This window comes from Nomia melanderi, chromosome 2, assembly GCF_051020985.1.
Source record: "Nomia melanderi isolate GNS246 chromosome 2, iyNomMela1, whole genome shotgun sequence".
In the NCBI taxonomy this organism is placed as follows: domain Eukaryota; kingdom Metazoa; phylum Arthropoda; class Insecta; order Hymenoptera; family Halictidae; genus Nomia; species Nomia melanderi.
Window position 1 is genome coordinate 17196565 of NC_135000.1, and position 22736 is coordinate 17219300.

General features: G+C 32.6%; 1 protein-coding gene across 7 annotated transcripts in view; it reads right to left on the reverse strand.

Moving 5' to 3' along the window:
* Positions 1-22736, reverse strand: part of LOC116433584 (uncharacterized) — a 410336-nt gene that overhangs the window by 43753 nt on the left and 343847 nt on the right. For all 7 annotated transcript variants that reach the window (XR_013001492.1, XM_076374507.1, XM_076374508.1 and 4 more), the window contains exon 6: positions 2495-2716. Coding sequence is in view for 6 of the 7 variants with exons in the window: in XM_076374507.1 (XP_076230622.1) it covers positions 2495-2716 (222 nt within the window). In the remaining variant the exon portion in view is untranslated. The remainder of the gene's footprint in view (positions 1-2494; positions 2717-22736) is intronic.

Consider the following 22736-nt stretch of genomic DNA (forward strand, 5'->3'; position numbering starts at 1 on the left):
GGGGGTATTCTACCAGATGAAGTAAGTAAAAAAGTTTCATATAAAATTATTTTTTATTCGAGGCATGGTTTTCACAAAAATCAAATACGAATACATTGGATATCGGCCAAATAAGGTATACGCCAGAAATTTTTTAACCGGATTTTCTCTAAAATAAAATTATAAATGAAAAAATATTCTCCTATATTTTATGATTACTTTTTCATGTAAAATATCGTAACATTCTGTCAAGTGCACACTCCTACACGTGACGTTTATAAATTTGAATCCTGATTTTCTGGAAATTGAAGTCACAAATGCAAAAGTGTCATTGTATGTTTTCTACGTTTTTTTTTTACGCAGAATCATACTTTTTTTCGATTTTTCGACCAGTCACAGGTCACCCTGTATATGAAACATATTGTTGAAATCAGTAACCACGGATGATATTGAATTTACATTAACCTTAATTACGTCCAGGCATTGAGAGATGCAGGTATGGAGAAACTGCTAACGATTCTGACCTCCTAATGCCGAACACGTTTATATACGGGCATCATGTGTCAGTGCAGATTGAACTCGAGCAAAGCAGGAGAAGCACAGCAAAGCGAGCATGCAGGACTCGGGAACCTTGACCGGAAACAGTCGAGATTTCGAAGGTGGGAGCTGCCACTTGCGTCGCGTTACAATAACGCGGAGAAGCTGACATATGATTGGACTTTTCGGTTTTGTGTTTATTCGTGTTACTGTCGAGCTATTACATTATTACTGTTATATAATTAATATTTTCTTAGTAGAACAAGAAAAGTATAATATTTCTTAAGAATATTAATTATTATTTTGTGCTTATTTAGGTATCTATTTGTTGATCGTGTCTAATAAAAATGACAAGTTGTTGTATTATTATTTTTACATAGATAACATTTTCTTGCTAGAAAAAGGAAAATATAAAATTTCTTAAAAGCACTTATTATTGTTTCTCAGTTATTTAGATATCTATTTGTTCATAATTTCAAATAGAAATGTCAAGTTATCATATTATTACTTTTACATATTTAATATTTTCTTAGTAAGATAAAATATATGTAAAATTTTTTAAGAATGTTTATCATTAAATTGCAAATATTTATGCATTTATAACATATACAAATCTCAGAAAAAGTAAGATAGATGCTTTTACACAGAAATTTAATTCATGTATGGTATAAGAACATATAGAGAACACAAAGTGGTAGAAAGCTTGAACAAAAATTAATGAAGATTTTATTTTATTTTTTGACTAAATGTAGGTTAATCATTTTTTGAATACAATAACTTTTCTTTTGATTTCAGCTTTTGTAGAATACTTCATACAAACAGCATTACAGGTAAACAATTACAGTGTAATTATTATTAATTTCTAGTAGCTGTTTGCAGTAACTATTTCGATCAAAACCGATTATGTTGAAATTCATACTGCATAATGCAATTCCATTTTAAAGCGACGTATGTCCCATTCGCGACGTGTGATTCGTAATGTAATATAATTAATTCATATATTATACAAACGTGTCATACATGAACATGCGTGTACTACACACGATACTGAAAACCTTTATTGAAGTCAATGAAACATTTGTAAACTACATTGTACAATTTGCTTTAATAGAGTGATAATTCGGGCACGATATCACAATATATTGTAATAATAATATTTGATTTTGCATAATGACAGTGCCTGTTGATAGAGTTCAATATCAAATAAATAACAATGTTTAACCGTAATTGCATTATCAAATTTGGAAGCAACAACAGAAGGTAAATTTATTACAAATGAATTAAATCAATTACTTAACGTCTTTATTATGTAAAATGTTCACAAAATTAATATAAAATCCTTATATATTAAGAAACAAGTCAACAATTTAATTAACAATTAAAAAAACTTTAATTAAATATTGATCCCATAAATTTTCTTATAATTTTACAATATTTTCTTATCATTAATGCAATGTCTCAATGTTTCAGTATATTCTTCCTTTGAATTGGAAAAAACAATTTGAAAAGATGAAGTATACTTTTTTCTTAAATTTTACAGGTTCATCCTTACAAATGTTGAAGCTTCATTTATCCATAATTAAATTCTTCTACATAACCTTTATAAATAAACTCATAAATCCTAATGACAGAAACATGTCTCGAAAAATTAATTACCAACTCGTATAAAATTTCAAAACACTTTACATTAACAAATTCAATAAAATCTGATATTCAATGGAAGATCTATCAAACCAAAGTTGTAAATCTGACGAAGTTAATTTATTAAATTTAAAGAACTAAGTCAATTTATAATTGCTTAGGGAAAGGAAACTGAATCGAATTGGCGGAGAACATATTCCGAGAAGAATAATTGGTTTGTGTCGAGGACGTATAAAGGAACATATTTGCAGACAACGTGAGTGGCAACTCCCATAGATCGGTTCACCGTGAACAGGTTCAGGAAGAGGAATCAACGATGCTGATACATAGTACTCACCGTCGTTGTTTGTTCGTGCACGTGGCGGCGATGAGCTGGCCGTTGGGAAATTTCGGGAGACGTTATCCCTTGGTTGCGGTTGCGGCCCTTCGAGGTTCGGACTCGGGCTGAATTCCGCCCTAAAATCTGCCCTATCGAAACCCTCCTCGAACTCATGAATCAAGTCGATTTCATCTGGCTCGACGTCACCCTCGTATTGTTCTCTTAACACTGCCCTCGGAACTGAAACAGGGAAATGTAACGTGTTACTATCATTAAGTAAATCTAACTCTTGGGTACTATCATAATTAGCACGTTAATGACTAGGGACGTCTTTAAATGTTTTCGGGAAACGATGCAAGTTAATTAAAGTATTTAGATACTATTAAATAGTCTACCGCGCTCTAAAGAAATATTATAGCATTATGGATATTTATTCTCGTACAAATATTTTAATATTTTATTAATTGACAATAATTGTTATATATAGGTTCAACGGTCGCGCTTAAAGTGTTAAAGATCGACTCCAGAATTTTGTTTTAATAGCAGTTAATAAAGGAAAGTAACGACTGCGTACTTCGCTATAAATGTAGTAATGATAATATTCACGCGCATTTTTTATTACTTGCTGTTAAATGTTAATCAAGAAATATTTTTGAATATTTAAAAGTTTTATAAGTTTTAAGTTTCATGACGGGAATATAATTTGGTGATCAAATATATTTGATCAATTTTTAAGTGAACATTAATGTTTATTTCGGTAGTGAATGAGGAAACACTTAGGTGATGGAATTTTTTATATAATTGACACTTGTAAATGAATAATAACGATTAACTCAAAGTGAAGTAATGTATTATTGGTTATTTGATTCTTTATCTATGAACAGAATCAAATAGGAAAACATGGAAGTAAATATTGTATACAAATACTTCGTAAACGTTTATGCAAATTTAGACCCTTGTAGTTCGATTCAGGAAAAGTAGAGTAGCGAAGAGATTTATTTCTCCTGTACAATATCCTATCAGATTGGAAGTTAAAGGAAAGAACTTCAATGAGTTTCGCTAAGTTTCTTATTTTATGGAAACTCATACATTACGAATATAGTTAAAAATACTGCATCGGGAGAAAGTAAATGAGAATGCTTATAAGTATTAAGTACAAATAAAAGCGAATGCTGGAAATTAAGAAGTAAATACTACAAAAAATTAAAATTAATATCATATATACTAATTTTAAGTATTCACCGGAAAATTCAGTAAATACTGTTTCTAGTAAACACTTCACTCTTTACATGTATACTATATACATATAGAGTGTTTATTTGCAAAATCTACAGAAAAAACTTATACTTTTTTTATGCATACGATCCACTCTTTAACCTTTTAATTCACGGTGAAATCGCCTCGAAACCACATATTTCAATATTAGTAAAATGCGAATCAAAGAATTAGTCGCGAAACCACCAGCATAAAATCGGTATAGTAATCCTGCTTGCAATATTATGTTTATTATTATAAGAATTTCTTATAAAAACATTTATTTTCGTTAAAACTGATAAGTTAACGTATATTGTGAAAATAAATAAGATTTTATTTGAGGTCTGAAGGGTTAAAAAGAATCGCTGGAGTAGACGAAGATTGTTCTGTTCGCTTCGGTTCTGCTCATATTCTCAGTCGTTAATTAAAATTGAAATCTGTAAACGAATCTTTAATACCGCATGGAAAGTCATATGGTTTGCAGCTGATCCAGTGTTGTTCGCGCGATAAGATCCCTCATTCTACATTCTGACAGTGGCCGATTTATTTCCAGCAGTGTATGTTTGGTTGCGGTATACGGGGCCGGGGTATCGATACCTCGTATCGTGTATGCAATCGCATTTCACGCGGATAAGCACGTAGACACCAAATCAAGGCCTTCCATTGACGCGTTGTGCAACGTGTCTCGAATAACACTGACAAACGAATATTTCTAGCTGGACGAAGTGTTGCGTTCAATAAAACCACAAATCGAGTGTAACTTTCTCAGTATTAATAAAACAAGGTTAATCAAGACGGTAATTCGTTCAGTATTCGTATTATTATATGAAAACGTGAATAATGTGATATACATTGGTTAACAGAGACTAAAAAGAATAATTAATTAGAGAGAGTGTAATATAATTTATTACTCCACTTATATAGGAAATTGTTGAAGAGAAACCTGGCAAATATATATTCTTGTATTCTGCAGAGAATGAAAAGGAAAATGGAAAATTACATAATGATGTATAAAAGCGGTGTGTAATAAGTATGATATTCGTAGAAATTGTTCTCTATTTGACTCCTTGCCTTATAATGTGTTGAACTCGTGAAATTTTCACTCAGAAGTTAACAAGCATAAATATTATTCAATTCCTTTGAATTAAAATTAAGCAGTATTCTTCTGTTATCAATTACTGTACTTTAGAGTAAACATAAACATAGAAATGTTTTGAATTTTTTCTCTCTTTTTTTGAATAAATTATTAACGACAAAGTACTTGTATTAATCATAGGTGAAGAAGAAATTATAGATTGAGGGGATAATTTTTAACAGTATGTGTGTATTTCATATCGATTACTTTAGACAATTCTGTATACAATCAATTGCTATTATTCTATTTATTATTCTATCATAATTATTTCAATTATTATTCCATACACTGTTCTGCAAATAAACATTTAAAATGTAACGACGAAAAAAATTCTAAGAAAAAGTCTAACTGACTGATCTCAGTTTGTTTTCACTGGAAATACGAAACTCAGCTAGTACGTTATTCGCGTCAAGCTATGGAGGTTCGAAAACGTTGCACGTTTCAAAAGGCATTGAATTTTTCTCCGACGTTCCTAGACAGCACAGTTTTTGCCGTCCGCTGACAAAGTTGTCGCTTTAAAATGCAAAAGTATTCGAAGAAAAATTCGCGGAGGATCGCGTCGAACAGGAAATTTGATATCGTACACAGTAAGGAAACGAATCCATTAAAATATGTGAAAGATACGTGCTACCCCTTGAAAATATCGCGTCCGTGTTTCCAGGAAATTAAGTTCTTGTCTTTCGCAAATAACGCTTACAAGTTTTGAAACAGTACACCGTCGCGCGTGCTTGATGTGTACTTTCTGTTTGCGGGAATCCGTTTTGCTAAATGAAAATCCACGGCGAAAGAAATATGAAACCGCCAGCAGTAAACTCTGCGACAGGGAAAAAAAGTAATGCACGAGTGTCGTATGCGAATGCTTTTACTCCGTTCACTGTGCCTTTATTTTTCACGTTCATTTCATCGCGAATGCTTCCTGAAATTTTAATACAATCGCGAGAAATGAAAACGGCGACAGTGTAATCGGTCAAATGTAGTTCATACACAAGTACAGATTTGTCTATAATATTTTCTATCATTTCATATAGTACTTTGAAGATAGTATAAAATACATTTAACCTACACACTTGAAATATTGGACAAGTCATAATAGTTTAAACGAAACTTGTAGCTCAGTATATTGAATAAATTTTATGAATAAAGTATATAAATATAATATGATAAACTCCTCGTAGAAACTACAGGGACTTGATTATTTCTGATTTGAGAGCGCATCAACTGAGAAAATAAATGTCTACACAATTTTTTAATCATTCGAGGTAATCTAGAAAAATTTTAATTGCAGTAGAAATCAGGATTTTAAATAATTACCTTTGAATAAACGAGGAATTTGAATGAAATTCGATAATCCCATTTAAAATTTTCTAAAAGACGGTGGTCTATTCTGTTTAATGAAGCGATTTTTAATTAAATTTTAGTCGAGCGGTCATTGAAGTTTAAGTACACTTTATGAAATCCAACGTGGAATTTAAGTGATCGCTGAAATCCGGAAAGCTGGCAAAAAAAAACTTCGTCACTTGCTATGAATACCCGGCCGAGTACCAAGTGGTTCTGCTTAAATAAATTCAAGTTAACCTGGCCAACGTTCCGAGATTTTATCAAACTTCGTTCAGTAATAAAAGACGGCTATTCACCAAGACGAAATGCATCGTCGAAATTTTGTACTCTGCGCAATGGAACAATCTTTATTCATTGAGAGCCGTTTAAGCTTTTATTACACTATAATACTGCATAAGATGGAGTAACTCGTTCGGTAACCCCCTCTAAGAGGCATTTATGGAAATAGAATATTTTTTAGGGGCTCCATCAATCTGCCTAGAACGGATAAGAAATTTTCATAAAATCTGTATCCACACAAGAACGGAAGTGAAATCTCCATACGTAGAGTGTAGTTTCCAATGAAAAAGTTCGGAAAGTGTAGGGAATGAGAAAATGTTTAAGCATTTGATGCATATAATCTAAATCAAATTAATTTAGTAAAATATATTAGATCAGTTTTTTAATAAATTGAGGAAGAATATTTTAAAGTTGAGGAGCATGAAGGTTTTAACTAAATGTATATATCTAGGAGTATTTGGATAAAAGATGAAAAAAAATAAAATCGAATAGCTTAAAGTAAAAAACAAAATGAGGTTCCACGATGAAAAAGACAGTATTATCTCAAAAATCCTACCACTTAACCTACCTAGATGGGAGCAAGTGATAACCACAAGATTAAGGATATGGGATGACACACCTCTGTACTCGTATAGCGAACAAAAGCGTACGATCATATTATACCACAAATTTAACAAAACTATCTGCAGGATAAATACAGTACTATATAATATACTATATTTACTCCACCATTTGTTGTATAAAATTATGTAAAACTCAGAAGAATTTAGAGAATTCAGAAGAATCGAGAACTTTTAAAAATGCAAGGAAAAAATGTGAAAAACTTAAGGATATACTTAAATGATATCGGAAGTATAAAGGAAACTACAATATTCTACCTAAGAAAATATAAAATGCTTCGATAAAGTATAGTAATACACACTTATTTAACTAAACAATAATTACGACGAAACTAGAAATTTTATAAGAGAGAAACATGAACATTTCACAGAAGCTCTTTTCTCAACAAATAGTAGCAAACTATTATTATTATTCCGAGCCAGTTATATCATCCTCCATAAATTCCTAAATTGATGAAATCTAAATGATCAAACAAAAAATAAAACTAATTTCTGAATCGCCGAGTACAGAAACGAAATAAGTACCAGCGGTGTCGGTGGAAAATGCGAGGACAGCGATTACGAAATTACGAGGTGTCGTTACCGCGAGATTCCTGGTTGCCAAGGGGAAAGGAGAGGAGGGATAGGGCTAAGGGTAACAACGGAAGTGGCGGTCTCGTATAGTTTACTTACCGCGATTAATAATTGCAATTTAACACCAATGTTGCGGTACCGGGTAGCACAATAGACCACGACTATAGCTTTGGCTCGGCTGCGTCGGCTATGAGATGCTTTAACCAAATCGGATATATTACAGCTCCACGTCCACGGATAATGGAACAGAGAAAATGCGAGGCCGGAAAGATACGCGGACGACGCGTCCTCGCAAACACGCGTTCGGTGGTGGCCCACTGTTTCCCGTGGACGTGATATCGAATAAAATTTTCGTCTATTTTTCTGCCGCAACACGAGACAATATCGCAATGCATTCCACGCGAGAAGTATTCAATTGCACACGACTGCAGCAAGTATTTTTTGTATTTTTGTATGTTGATGGAGATCGTTCGGTGTGTTTCAAGTGTACCCCGCGGAATGGAATTTCGTGATAGAACTAGTAGATTGTGAATTTTTGTGCAAATGCATGTCTTACTAATCTAATTTTGAGAGTCTAAAATTGAATACGTATGAATATACATACAATCAAAATGATACTAATTCTTTCAACAATAAATTCTTCATTTTTTCAGATAAACGTGTAATTGTTCTTCATTTTCTTTGGCTTTTCGCTAGAATATATTATAGGTGCATTCGGCCCGAGTTAGACGAGTATACACTTCATTATTTGATTTCATTGTGAGCATTATCAGAGATTTCTGAAATTATATTCCACAGTTAACAGGTTGAAAAAGCTTTATTTTTATTGTAGTTATTCCATATATAATATGGGAATAACTATATATTATAAGTTTCTCGAATAGATTAAATATTATGTAAGTATGTATGCGTACATTAGAAGTGAAAGTTAAGTAATAATCACGTAAAATTGTCTTCACATCGCGACAATGAATTTGTTACTGACTTAAACTCTATGTACGATGAGTGTTCGTGCACACTGTCCAGGCAATATTAGTGGACGTGGCGTAATACTTTCATACGCCGAATTAACCTTGTGTGAAATAGTTGTGATGATGAAAAAAGGCTTTTCCTTTTCTCATTCGAAAGTGGACTGCATTTGTTGAATAATGAGTGAAAGGAGTGTGTATGTGCATACAAAGTTGAAGTGTGTGTGTTGTCCAGTGAGTACAGCGTGATTGTACTGTCTCTCTATATATACAATATAATATAAAAATACTGATATAGGGTGGTGTCCTTAGTAACAAATCAGAAGGCTAAACGATCGGGGTGTCGCTAATTACACTTTTTTAACCTACGCCCACATTACTTGTAGTGGAGGTAGGGGGTACGTCGTCCCTTCTGACCTGCAAGGGTACCAGTGGCTGTGCGCTCGGGGTTTAAGTGGTTGTGCTGCCGTTTCTTTATGATATGTTAGCTTCGACAGCTGGTCACTTATGACATCGGATGTAAAAATTGCAGCTAGCAATAAAATGCTTCCAAAATTTACTTATTATTGTGTTTAGACATGAGCGATCATAATTGGTCATGCCATAAATCTTTACGCACCGATAGCTGTGTCTCAACCAAATAAACCGTGCCGGAACAACGAGGAAGAATCAAAAACTGGATTCCCCTCAGGGTTATCAGAATCCCTCATCGATGATAACATGACAAAGGAAATAAGACGTATTTGCCAATGTTCCAGCAATGACTCCTGTTACCAATCATCAGTTCTGCGATGAATGGGCCAGACAATGGTTGCAGATCAATGTGAGCACAATTACATTTACATCTATCGAAAGGTTGAAGTAACATATTATTGTAGTAGAGAATTGATACTCTCAAAACCTTCGGAAAAGAAATAAGTTTCTATTACAGTGTGTGATTTTCTTAATATTATTTAAAATGCATTGCATCCCAGATAAATTTCGAAATTCATATCAAATTTTAGAAGTTTTTAAATAACTAAGTCACCTTAATTTTTTGAACGTTTAAAATTCTATTAATACACTAGAGCTGTCACGTTTTTCTCAAATATTTGTTTTATTTAGTATATTCAACATATTAAATTTTAATAACAAACTCATGCTTGTTTTATATTTCGTATTTAACACTAGGTTTACGGGCATTTATTGTACACTTCATTCTATTATTCCTAAAAGAATTGATGCTCGTTTATTTAGATTGTGAAAACTGGAGATTTGATAGTAGGTAATTGGGGTACATGTCAGTGTGATCGCATCAATCAAACTCGGCGTAAACATTTACAAAATAGTATTTCTAAAATCCAATATGCGTAAATTTGATGCGTTCCGTAAACCTAGTGTTAATATGTTTAGATTTCATTTTTAAGGTTTACGTACCATATCTTATGAAAAGTGAAAATGTAAAATATATTATAGAAGTTAACAATGAGAATGCAGTTTCTTACGGAAACATTGACCATTGTTCGACTGTTTGTTTTTATGAGCGCTGCCGAAGTTGCATTTTAGTGCTGAACGCTACTATGAGTTAGTCGACTAAACCTTTTTTTTACAATTAGCGACGTAGTCAGGATTGCAAAGCTCTTCGAACCGTGTGGATTACAGAAGAACCCACTTCGTGGTTTCGAGAGGCTTTGAAAAGTAAATTGGGTCTCATTAGCCTCAACGTTTGTTTTTCGAATAGCACCATCGCAATTACGAGCTATTCTTGAATTTGAAGCGTTGTTGACAAGAGACCACATCCGGACTACCAACAGCTAACCAATACGGGTTCGAAAATGATAAACAAAAGACGTTTCGCTACGGTTAAATTATACAGGAAGCTTAGGACAAGTAATTAAATATATAATACGAATTGTAATCAAACATTATTACGTGTTACAATAATCAGCACAGTATATTACAATGAACTGATTTTATTTATTATATTAATTCAAATCATTTTTAAATATTTTTACTATTTAAACATGTGAAAAGTAATTACAATAACTATGAATTATTGCTCGATATTAGATAGGTAAAACGAAATATAAATAACATTAAAAATGTTAGAAGGTATTGAAATTTTTATTGTCTTCCATTATTTTTATTAAAATAAAGTGAAAATAATAAAATAATAAAAATATAAAAGTCAAACAATTGATATGCTTCGATATGTATACGTTTAATAATTTTTGTGTGAAACTATTCGAATTAATGCCAAATTCTTTTCAGTTACCACTTTCATTTACGTTAATAGATACATTCGATACCTCTCACTTTAATGTGAGAGGACTTCATGATTATGGCATTCCCACAAGCGCATTGCTACATTTGTGTTACAAATTGGTGATCAATTATCTTAATTAGCATGGCAATCGTTAACCAACAAAGGTGTTAAGAATGATAAAGCTAATCAACGCGTATCGCAATTGCTATTAGCTTTGCGCACGAGCTATCGTAATAACCTGACGCTCCGTTGTCCACCAGGATTTCGGATAGGGCAAACGACCACAGTGGGCTAAGATAATTATGAGAACGTGCAATTTATAGCTAGCACGTGTGGCTTCCACCTCTTCGATCTGTAGCTTACAAAGCTCTCGTAGTTGCGATGTTAACAATTATTATATCATTAAAGCTTAAACTTACAATAAAGTGTATATTGAATAACATAACGGTACAGCAGTTTTTAACTCTTTGTCTTATAATACTGTGTCAGAGTGGTGACAAAACGTTTGAGCTAAAATAAAAGTTTATTTTTTTAATAATCAATTGATAATTTTTGGACGAAATGCAGACATAGGAGGAACATAAAATTCCCCCCTTTTTCTCAGTAAATCGTCAACAATGATAAATATAATATATTAATATTAATATTACTACAATATATTATACCATATATTTATAAATATATTATAAATGACTGACGACAATGGCTCATAAATCAATGAGTTAAACAAGATACACGGATGTCTTGGTACAAGTTAATTTATAGAAATTCTCCATGACAAAATACGTTAGAAAAATAAAATACAATTTGTTTATATACATTTAGGTCTACGACCATTGATTTTAAAGGCGTGTTTAATGCACAAACATTTATAATTTTGATAAGTAAAATACTAATAATGTATGAATAATGAACAAATATGTTATTCAAATCCTATGCAATGGCTACTTATATTACGTTGGACGACGCTCTAATCTTAATACTCTACCGTTTTCATTACTCGACACCTGGGTTCCATAGTCCAAAGCAATTCTATACCACCAATATTACTCCTTTCTCACTGGCTGGGTAGCTAGGAGCCCTGTCTCGAAGAAACCTTAACCCAATGATCATTTCAGTGCTAGACTAACTGGACCCCTAAGTTTCAGCGATCTCCCAACCCTAATATTCCTTTGCTTTTATTGCCGGATTTACATAATTTAGGCCAGTACTCTACCACTAATTATCTTCTCTCCTCATTGGTTAGCTACTTGGACGCCGCATCTCGAGATCTTAATCCAATGACCACTTTAGGACTAAATTAGTATCACGCAATTCAACGACCATCAAACCTGAATCCTTACCATTTCATTATTTGCAAGCTTCGTTTTGTCGTTTGGAGAACTCCTTTATAAATTAACGTTGATTGGTTATCTGGAAACATTGTTTCGAAGAGACCGTAACATCCCAGTGCTTGGCTAACCAGGCTGTCAAACTTTGACAACCTTTCAACCTGAATGTTCTTTTATTTCTATTACTAACCCAGGCTTCATAATTTGAACTAATTTTGAACCATCAGTAATCTTCACTTCTCATTGGTTGGCTAACTGTAGACTTACATTAGACCAAGCAGACGTTTAGCTTTAGAAATCCGAAGAGATTAGATCCTAGTTTGATATAGAAACGAATGAGAAAGATTATCTGTAGTAGTATTCATAGACTCTAGTGGGCTATTTCATATCTTTCTTTGGTATTATAGTTTATTGAAATGTGATTCCGTCATAGTTAACTTTTATTTTATCTAATCAAATAATTAATGATTCACATTTTTCAAGAAATAGTACTAAAACATGCGATTGTAAATAAAATTAAGTCACTTTGCTCGAGTAACAAGCAAATCGAAGGTTCAGCGTGACAGAACGAGTTGCTGATGTCTGTCTTTAGGCATGTATCCACATCACAGTGTCGTTCTGCTGAATAGGGAAGTTGGTAGTGTGTGACAGTAAGGCCTCCGATGGTTTCAAGGGAAGACCGGGCAGCTCTGTCTGGGCAATTATTGTTCCCTGATGTCCCATCAACGAGAGATATCGTCGTGGACCCTAGCAGGCCAAAGGTGTCCCTTTAAATTTCGCGGAACACTTGGCCCCGGCGTTGCCACTACCGTGTTAATAAGATCTCTGTAATACGGAAAGGGTCGATTCCGGTTATAGAAGGTCGACTACGACCGTGAAAGCTTCTTGGCTAACTTTACCTTCCGTGGTCGGCCCTTTGACCGTCAAAATTCATAAAACACTCTATTGTCATTGAACTTTTCAGTAATTTAAAACTGATAGGAAGAATAAGTGAATGGATATGATCTATTATTTGTTTCTTTTCCTTTTTAGTCACCGAATTTTGGGAAAGTCAAATATCCTCTTTCAAACATAGAAATTCAAGTGCGTACCCACTATTCAGTGCAACGAATGAATAACAAAATTAGAAAAATATTCATCTGTTATAAACTATGAACCTTTGAGTATAAAAATTAAAACTATTCGTTTTGAATATTATGCTTCATATAATATATGCTTGTATGTTGAATAAATTGTACAGTGTTAATGGAAAATAAATAACGAAGAGTTCACAACATTTCGAAAATATCAACAATATTAAATGTTCTTAATAAAATGAAACTTTTCAATATGATATGAACCTTTTTAAATTTTCTGTGCAAAAACATAAATCAAGTAATAATAAAACATAACAAATTGTCGGAAAAAAGTAATATTTATGATCCAAGAAGTGTAAATTAACAACAATAATGACTTTTACAGGAAGAGTAGTAAAAATGCTTGTCGAGCGTGTCGATGTTCAAATCATCGGAACGCGATAGAACTATGAAGCACGTCGCATTGTCGACGAAAGCCAAGCATCCTTTCGTCTGTTGACTTGTATACGTTCCTAATTTCACGAAACGTCACCAGCCCATGCGCAGAACAATTTGGGATCACTAAATCTGCATACCAACCGTTTCTCATCGTCATTGAAGATCACCAGGCATCCGAGGCGTTTAACCGAAACATTACAGGCACTCCTGATGCTTTACCAATTAATTTTCCCGGGATTAGCAGGCATGAACCTGGCACTTAATTGTTACGTGAAAGCAAATGCAGTATCGCGTCATTAGGTATCACTTAGGGTCAAGCGATTGCTTGTTATCAGTCTGATGAAACCTCAGAAAATTTGATACATTTTCGGATTCGATTAACGTTAAACATTAATGGTAGGATTTATAATTTCGGCACGTGAATGTAGTAAGCATTTACAACAGATAAAATCATCAATGTAACAAGGAGTTATGTTTTATTTTTGATAACCATTCGCTTGAATATTTCGTAAAGAATTCAAATATTAATTTTAAACTGAAGGCGCTGTTTGGAAATGTTATGAACTTCTTGAACGTAAAATATTTCAACCGAAAAAGTAGATAGTCACAGAAAAATTTTAATTTAACCTAACTTAACTTAACTTAACTTAAGTTTCAGTTTATCCTTTATTACATCTGAAGATCGTCTCCGTTCGAAGGTATTACAAGTCACAGGAAATCGCGGTATTCTGAATAGAACGGGCGGGATTGCAAAAGAAATCAGTGGAAAAGGGTAGGACAAAACGACGAGCCCCGACATCGCGACCAAAAATTCCTACAAATCCCACGGGAACACATCCGACACGTTGGTCAGGACCTTCCGCCGCGAGCGTTTCCGGCTGGTTTTTCCGAGAGCCATTCGATCGGTCGCATTCATCGCGTAAAATCCGAAATCGTTTTACAGCAGCGTGCGTCGACCGCGAAACAATGGCCAGTCACCGCTCGCGCTGAAACTTTTGTATTGATCTCAATAAGGACTATATGAAAAGAAATTTATTAACGTCCTGTGCATTCGGTGACGGAGACTTTTAACAACGGAATAGAACTGTCTACTATCTTTTCAATATCTTTTTTGGCACTCTTTCATTTCATTAAAGTTTGGCTAGGCAGCTGTTGATATATTGCGACATGATTGCAGTGGAACGTCAATCTTCCGATTCAACGTGTCGATCATTAAGTGAGTTATTCGACGAAACAGAAACTAAAACGTTATAGTCTACCACAATCGTTATTTTCTTAGCTTTGCATTTTATATATCGTAAACAAATGTTATTCATTCAATGAATCACCGTGAAAGTTAATTCTTGCACCTTTTGGAAAATTGTATTACCCGGGGTTGACTGGTTTGTCCGACAACGTGGTAATTGGGTGGTTGGTGTTCAGATAAATGGAGACTTAAGGAAGAAGCGTGTTTGTAAAATACATTTGCAAACAAGATTCTAGAGGACTAAGGCTGCGTAAAATAACGACCAGACTATATAAATATTTAAACAAAACTCCGAAATGTTTATTTATAGCTAATTATTCATACATATGAATGTTTAGAAATATTCATAGGTATTTATGAATATTTATTTATATGTATGAATATTTATGTATAGTTATAACATATTTATAAGTCTTTATAGATATTTATAAATGATCGTATATGTATGTATATATAGATATTTATAAATATTTAATATATACATTTCATAAAGTTTCACGTAGATGTAGCGATATAAATGAATAAAACTTAATATCTGTTTATTCTACACAGTGTAAAAGAAATTAGAAACAATGTTTGTTTATACGGTTATTTTTACTGTACGTGAATGAAATGCTTGTAATAATACAGAATAATGTTTTCATAAAATGCACATAAAAGTAATATAAAATATCATATAATTATACTTAATAAAATATAGCAAATCAAAGTTAGAAAATTTATTGAAGTTTAATGGATAAACATAAACGATGCGAGCAGATAGCTCTTTTCCTTACGACACATGAATTTACCCCGCACGAAAATTAATTAAATTCTGTTGTTAATGCAATTAAACCGCAGTTGCGTAATAGATGAGCAATAATAAAGGTTACAGTTACTTGTAAATTTAATTAAATTGCAATGTAAATTCAATGATATTGTGTATATGTCATCTCTGGAAGTGACAAATTGTATTCAATTATTTCAGATGAAATATTAATGGTAATTAACAATTCCTCGTGTACTGGTTCGAAAACAATAACCGACGTAGATATTTCTGTCCACATTCAATCCTTTACAGTTCACTGATACGGATAATATATTATTTATATCAAACTAACAAGCACAATATTAATAATTCTATGTAATCATTTTTCATTCTTAAATTCTGAACTCTCAAACTAGAATAAATTATTATCGTTAACAATTCTGTCGTTGATTTGACTCGAAAGTACTAAACAGGTAACAATGATTTAACACAAAAAACGTTTAATTAATCAATCGTAATCACTAATTAGTAATAAACAGGAAAACCTTCCGAACTCGAATAAAAATGAAACGGTATACATCATCATTTACTATTAATTGTTCACAAGAATATAATACCTTTTTTACGAATAGAATCAGTTCCAAATGTACCTATGATATCATAATGAATAATATACATAACGAACAAGGTGCAAAGTACGCAATTAATTTAATCGAATAAATAATAAAAGTGTTCCCCTTGAAACTTACTCTTAACCGAGTCTCATTCGACGAAGTTATTTGATGACCGGAAGTAAAGGGAAGAAGTCTTTCCAATAACCGTCGAGGAACTTTCGAGGTGAAATAAATTAATGTTCGCGCGCAGGGGTATTTACGTAGAAAAACAAGAAAAGCGGCTGGATTTCTGCCGCGGCGGAAGCGAGGCAAAGTAAATGAAGCGAAGTGTTGCACGTCGGAATAAGGTAAACTTGTCGTCCTCCGAAATTGATTAATGGCAATCCGGACCATGTAGGTAGGTATAGCGACCGGCAGGTTTAAACTCTAAAACCGACCGCGACGATTAATTACAATCTACACAGGAAAGTTTCCTCGAAGTGAGCCGTTCGACACCCATACACACCTGGGCTATCGATAAAAAATGTAGTGCATATTATTGGAGAAATGAAGAAAAAGATCAGGAATCCCGTTAAATTTAATTAAACGGCCCGTAATATGAATCACTTGTATACAAAAGAAAATATGTGAATTATTGGAAATTAGAGCGTATTTTTAATTTACAAGTGTAAATATAATGGCAATTTATTTTGTAATAAATACTATAATTTCTTTTCAAGGAAGAATTAACGAGAAATTCCTTGTAACTTCTTAGAAATGTAATCGAAAAGGAACTTGGATGAGTTTAATTATAATTCTTTTGATGACAGTATTTTTAAACCTGGAAAAATCACAGAAATTAGAATATAAAATTGCGTAAGAAAACCACGATAACTGTGTAAACTATGAATTGTATAAAATTAAAAACCTTTCGGTGAAATATTGTTAGAATTATGTATTATTTTATGTCATCACAGTTATTTTTATTTTTAATATTCATAAATGTTTAAAGATACATCATAATTGACATAAATCATCTATTTTATGTAGTACGCTATATTTCCCAAAAAAAGAACTTCAGTTTGCAACCTGGAAAAACGAACTCTGTCAGAGTGTAACTCAAAAATGTCGTTCTCATACATCATGCGGAAATATCGTAAATCGACCGATTTCAATTTGACGTATAATCCCGATTTACGGTGTTTGAAAAGACACTTTTGAAAAACGAAATTTGGAAATGTTCGAACGGAGAATGTTTGTTAGGATCTGAAAAATTTGATTGAAACCAAAAGCTATTATGAAATTTTACGGACTTTACCATACGTCACCATCACTATTTTTAATAAAAAAATGTTTGCTATCAACTAAAAATTTAGGAACTTAATAAAACTAATTAGTTATTCTTTAAAATATTTAATCACATATTTGTTGAATATTACAATTCTTAAAACTTATGATGCATATATTAGAAGTAATATAAAATACAGTACAAACTTCTAAATTAATAACAACAAATTATGTCGTTAATTAAAACTAATAAGATCACTGGCAATTTACGATTAATATAATAGAATTATAAAATAGTTGGATGAGCAATTATAGAAACAGAAGTTTAAGAACTTATCCAACTGCTTCAACGTTTCTGACTATATTCGTGTAATTCTAAGTATATTCCTAGATTCATTGTGCAGGAAAAGAAAACTACCGAAAGGAAATATTTATGAATGGAATATCCTTCATTTAGTTCTGTCTTAGAAATTCTATGGAACGATTCGAAGGGACCTTTTAATTTAAATTATGACTGGGGCATCCTAATTACCGAAGAAAACTCAATGAGAGAACGGCCAATTGATATCGTCTGAAAAAAAAACGAACAAAGAAATTTCGCGATGCAATTAGCGTTTCTCTTAAGTAGACGCAGTATCAATCACAATTTTCGTTTGTGTTACGGAGATCCTGCTCTGTTAATTCACCGAAATTCTTCATCGAATTCACGGAGGAAGCGGAACGTGGGGTGGAGGGTGAATAGTTTTCAACGACGCAATTAAGCTTCGAGTTGCAATCAATTCGCATGGTCTCATTAGCGGCTACGGGAACAATAGGATATTGTGTAACGTGTTTCGCCAAGGGGTCGACTCGAAATTCTAGCCGAAAAATTTCGGATGCCTTTCACCGGAAGAAATTGCGAAACCGAAACGGTTAAGGGTGGTTTCGGCTTAATTCGCTAGCAGAAATGAGAGAAGCCTGCACTCGAGCGGATTTTTAAGATCTGGCGAAGCGCCAGTGTTGGAGTGGCGTGCGGAAGAAGGCGTGAAAGACGAATGTGACAACAAAAGCAGTATAATTTATCAATGGGATAAGTTTCTTTTTGTTTCATTCAACTGTATGTCATTTTAAACTATGAAAATAATAAATATATGTTGAAGAGTAGGAAATATTACTTTCATTTATTCACAGAATGTGAGCAATTTAAAGATATTATTTATAAGCGTCATTTTATTTGTGCGATTTGACATTTTGGTCTTTATAATACTAAGTCAAACTTGTGATGAAAATGTTACAATGAATCTAATAAATGTGAATAATTATTTAGTTTATAATGTAACGAGTTTTATGAATATGAATAATGTTTGATGTATATTGGAAGTCTAATTGGAAATTGTACTAAAGGCTGAGGCAGGAGATTCATAAAATTTACGAAGTTAGTATATTATATAGTATTGGTTGCTATAATTGTATTTTATGTTTTATTGGTATATTATATTCATAATTGATAAGTAATCAATGTTTGCAAATGTGATAGGCAATGTTAGGCTTGGAAATCACAACAAAGGTGAACCTAGATGTGATGGTTGGCATTGTTTATTCAACTGGGAACAATAATTATACAACATTACGCGTTTGCGGGGTTTTGCTATTCAAAGTTTCAACAGTTCCACTGAACTAATAGTACTAGTATTGGGTTTAAATATGAATGGCAGCTTAATGATCCATGGTTTGCAGAAATGGGCGAAATGTGTTTTCTCTGTTAAAGAATACAAGACCAGAAATCTGTTAAAATAATGAATACGGGAATATAGAGACACACTACATCAATCCATTAACCCCTTGTTCTACAACAACGAGTGAGACTCGTGGTGAAGGTGTTCAACATGATTTAACAAATGTATACATTACTCAGTTCATTCGAATTCAAAGTAAACATTATTCCTCTGTAATCAACTGTTATACTTAAAAAGAAATATCGGTATAACATATACTTAGAATTTTTCTCTTTTTCCAATAAATTATTAATGACAAAGTAGCCGTATTGATCAGACTTGAGAAAAAAATTACAGGCCAAGGGGTAAAGTGTGAAATTCTAAATTACAGCACTCCCTATAATTTTGTTTATAATATTCAGAAAACTTACGATTATAATTAAATTATTACAAACCTTGTATATCTTGACATTAAAATAAAACTGAACAAAATATTCCTAATGAATTCATTCTTTTAAAGTTTTATTCTTCTAAAAGAAAGTTATTTTCAAACCTAAATTTCTATATCAAGAAAGTAGTGCAACTCAACGTTTTAAGGACGGGATGAAAATATGTTCTGTTTTTGAATATAAATTTTAAATATAGAAGCGACCAGTATCACAATTTGCATGGAAACGTGAAAAACGAAAATTCTAATAAAACCGGCTAGCTTTCGATTGAACTACTAATATTTCTGCGTCTGGCTACATGCTGACTGCAACTACTCGAAACAAATGCGAACAATAAATTGAACGAAGGAGTATTTAAGCTTATTTGCGCACGCGAAGAACGCATTAAAGCAGTTTCTGTTCATATCGTTGCTTATTTTGCCAGGCACTTTATGCAACTAATTTGCATATTTAATTCTTGGACGACTGTTTGCCTGTTCGGTTTAAACGCGGCACAGTTAATGATAACGCAGAGTTTCGTTCAGATTAATTTTATACGGAATATTATAATTAGCCGTACGCGCACAGCATCCATGTTAAAACATGTTTGTTATTTGCTTGTTGATCTAAAGTGACATACAGAATGCACCAAAAGTTATAATTATGTTTGAACAATTTGTTTCCTTTGGTACTAAGTATTCCTTGTTGTTGTTATATATGTTCGTTACATTCTTTATATTCTTCCTTTTTCTCGCAGTGTGTAACAGTAGTTAAAAATTTATTGTGGAAATAAATATTGAACAATTTGTCGACTTATAACATCTTACTGTGTAATATTTACACGAAAGGAATATTTCCCTGCATGTACACGAAGTGTCTGCAACTGATGAATATGAATCTGTTAGAAAAAATGTTAAGTTTAACTCCTTCAAGATAAAGAATCCATTATGACCTATTTTACATGGAAAAGATATATTCACATACACCTCATTTCTACGTTCACTTTAAGAGGCCTTAAAAATTGCGTGGATTTATAAAATAACAGATTGTGAAAAAGTAATTATAAAAAATATCAATAACATTATAATTTACAATTATTTCTGTAGCGTAACTTGAAAGTTACAGATTTTTTAAAATATAATATTTGTATCTTAAATTTAACTCAAAAACAATGGATTACTGATTGATAAATGTAATTTGAAAAGGATTTCATTGTGCAGATTTAACAGCGTTTTAATTCGTTCATAATACAATAGTTAAAAAGAATTAAACGTGGCCAAATAGTAACACTTAACTGAATTGCATGTACGATATCGTTTTAAATTGGTGTACAGTAATCCCGAGAAAAAAGTATTGTCAAATAAAACTGCGTGCGCGATTTACTCGACTAATTTGCATTCCTAATTCGAATGGGTCTAACTTTACTAATTGTATTCTGATGTGCATACCAACATATTTTAACCAAATGCAACATAAAGGAAAATTATAACATACAGTGCAAAAAGTGCAATATAAGTGAATAATTATTTTGTAACTGAAGTTACAGCTAATGATATTGGAAATAGTATTACATTTTAACGTTTTCGTTAATATATATTTTTTATTGAGAATACTAAAAATAATATTTACATATAATTTCTCTTGTATTTATTAAAATAGACAAAATCACAAGTTTAATGAACGTGGTACTGTTTATTACAAAACAGGATCGTATGTGTGAATAATTGATTTTAAGAATTATCGGTGGAATATTTAAGAAATTTCATTGTTATATTGGCCAGGAAAATGAAACAGCATTTTTCTTACGAATGGTAATTGTGCGCAGAAAATGAAGTAGGAAAAACTTTTACTACACTTTAAACAATATAATAACGAACGCATTGTACATTTTACTTTGTCGGGATATTTTCTCACTAACCCTTCAATTTTGGTATACTAATATGTACCATTATTCTAATTCTCAAAAACTAAATTCCTTTTACAGAAAAAGATATCAAATTTTCTTTAAACAAAATGGTAATTATTTTCAATGGAGCAAAATTTATTAGATATTATCAAATAGATATATTACCTTAGGTAAACAAACATTTAAAAGCAGAACATTAAGGACGAACAGAAAAAAAATCATTTAACAATTTCTACGGACAATTCTTATCCCGAAAACGTGTGAGAATTGGTACGAATCACTGTACTATGAACGCCATCGGACTCTTGTTTTGAACACTTCATCACGAAGTTGCGCGAAGTGTCCCAAACATGGTGTCGTCCAGATTGTAAATCACCTTCCTCGCTCGTGTTGATGCACATACATAGAGTATCCTCACGAAAACAGACAAAATTTTCACTTCGACGATGGCATGCCGGCGTTGAGGTTCTTTTGTAGCCATCGGCGTGATCAGATAGGGACTATTCCCGGCCAGTTGCCCGATGAAACTTTTCGAAACTGCTTGTTACCTCCCGCATTTTGGCCACACAGTGAGTTGCGTGCAATATTGTTAAGGCACGCAACACAGCACACTTGGAGTTTGTTCCACGAATTCGTAACAACGGTTAGCTTTAGCTCCGTTGTTTAATCAACGTTGGTGAAGTTGATTCTGGTGGCACTGAACCGAAACGAGACGACGAATACTGCGACAACTTTGTAATTAAATAAAGAAGCGAGCAAAACATTTTTATTAAACGTTTACCTTTTCACTTACTTTCACACTCAACTTATTATTCGGAAGTTGTAGACTGCAATTCTATGGCGACGTTGCCAGATGTCGGCCAAATTCTGTGTTTGATGGGACCGTTTATGTAAGGATGGAATTATAGAATTTTGGGTGTGGTTATTGTTCGTTTTAAATGTAAGTATCTGTAAGTATCTGAAATTGGTTTCAGATCTAGTCGAAATATACGACTGATTCTACTATTTGTTATGTTCTTGGTGACTTTTATTAACCTGTTAACTGCGTTTAACGAGTATACATCTTAAAACTCTCAATAGTGTTAACTTTTTCAACGATGG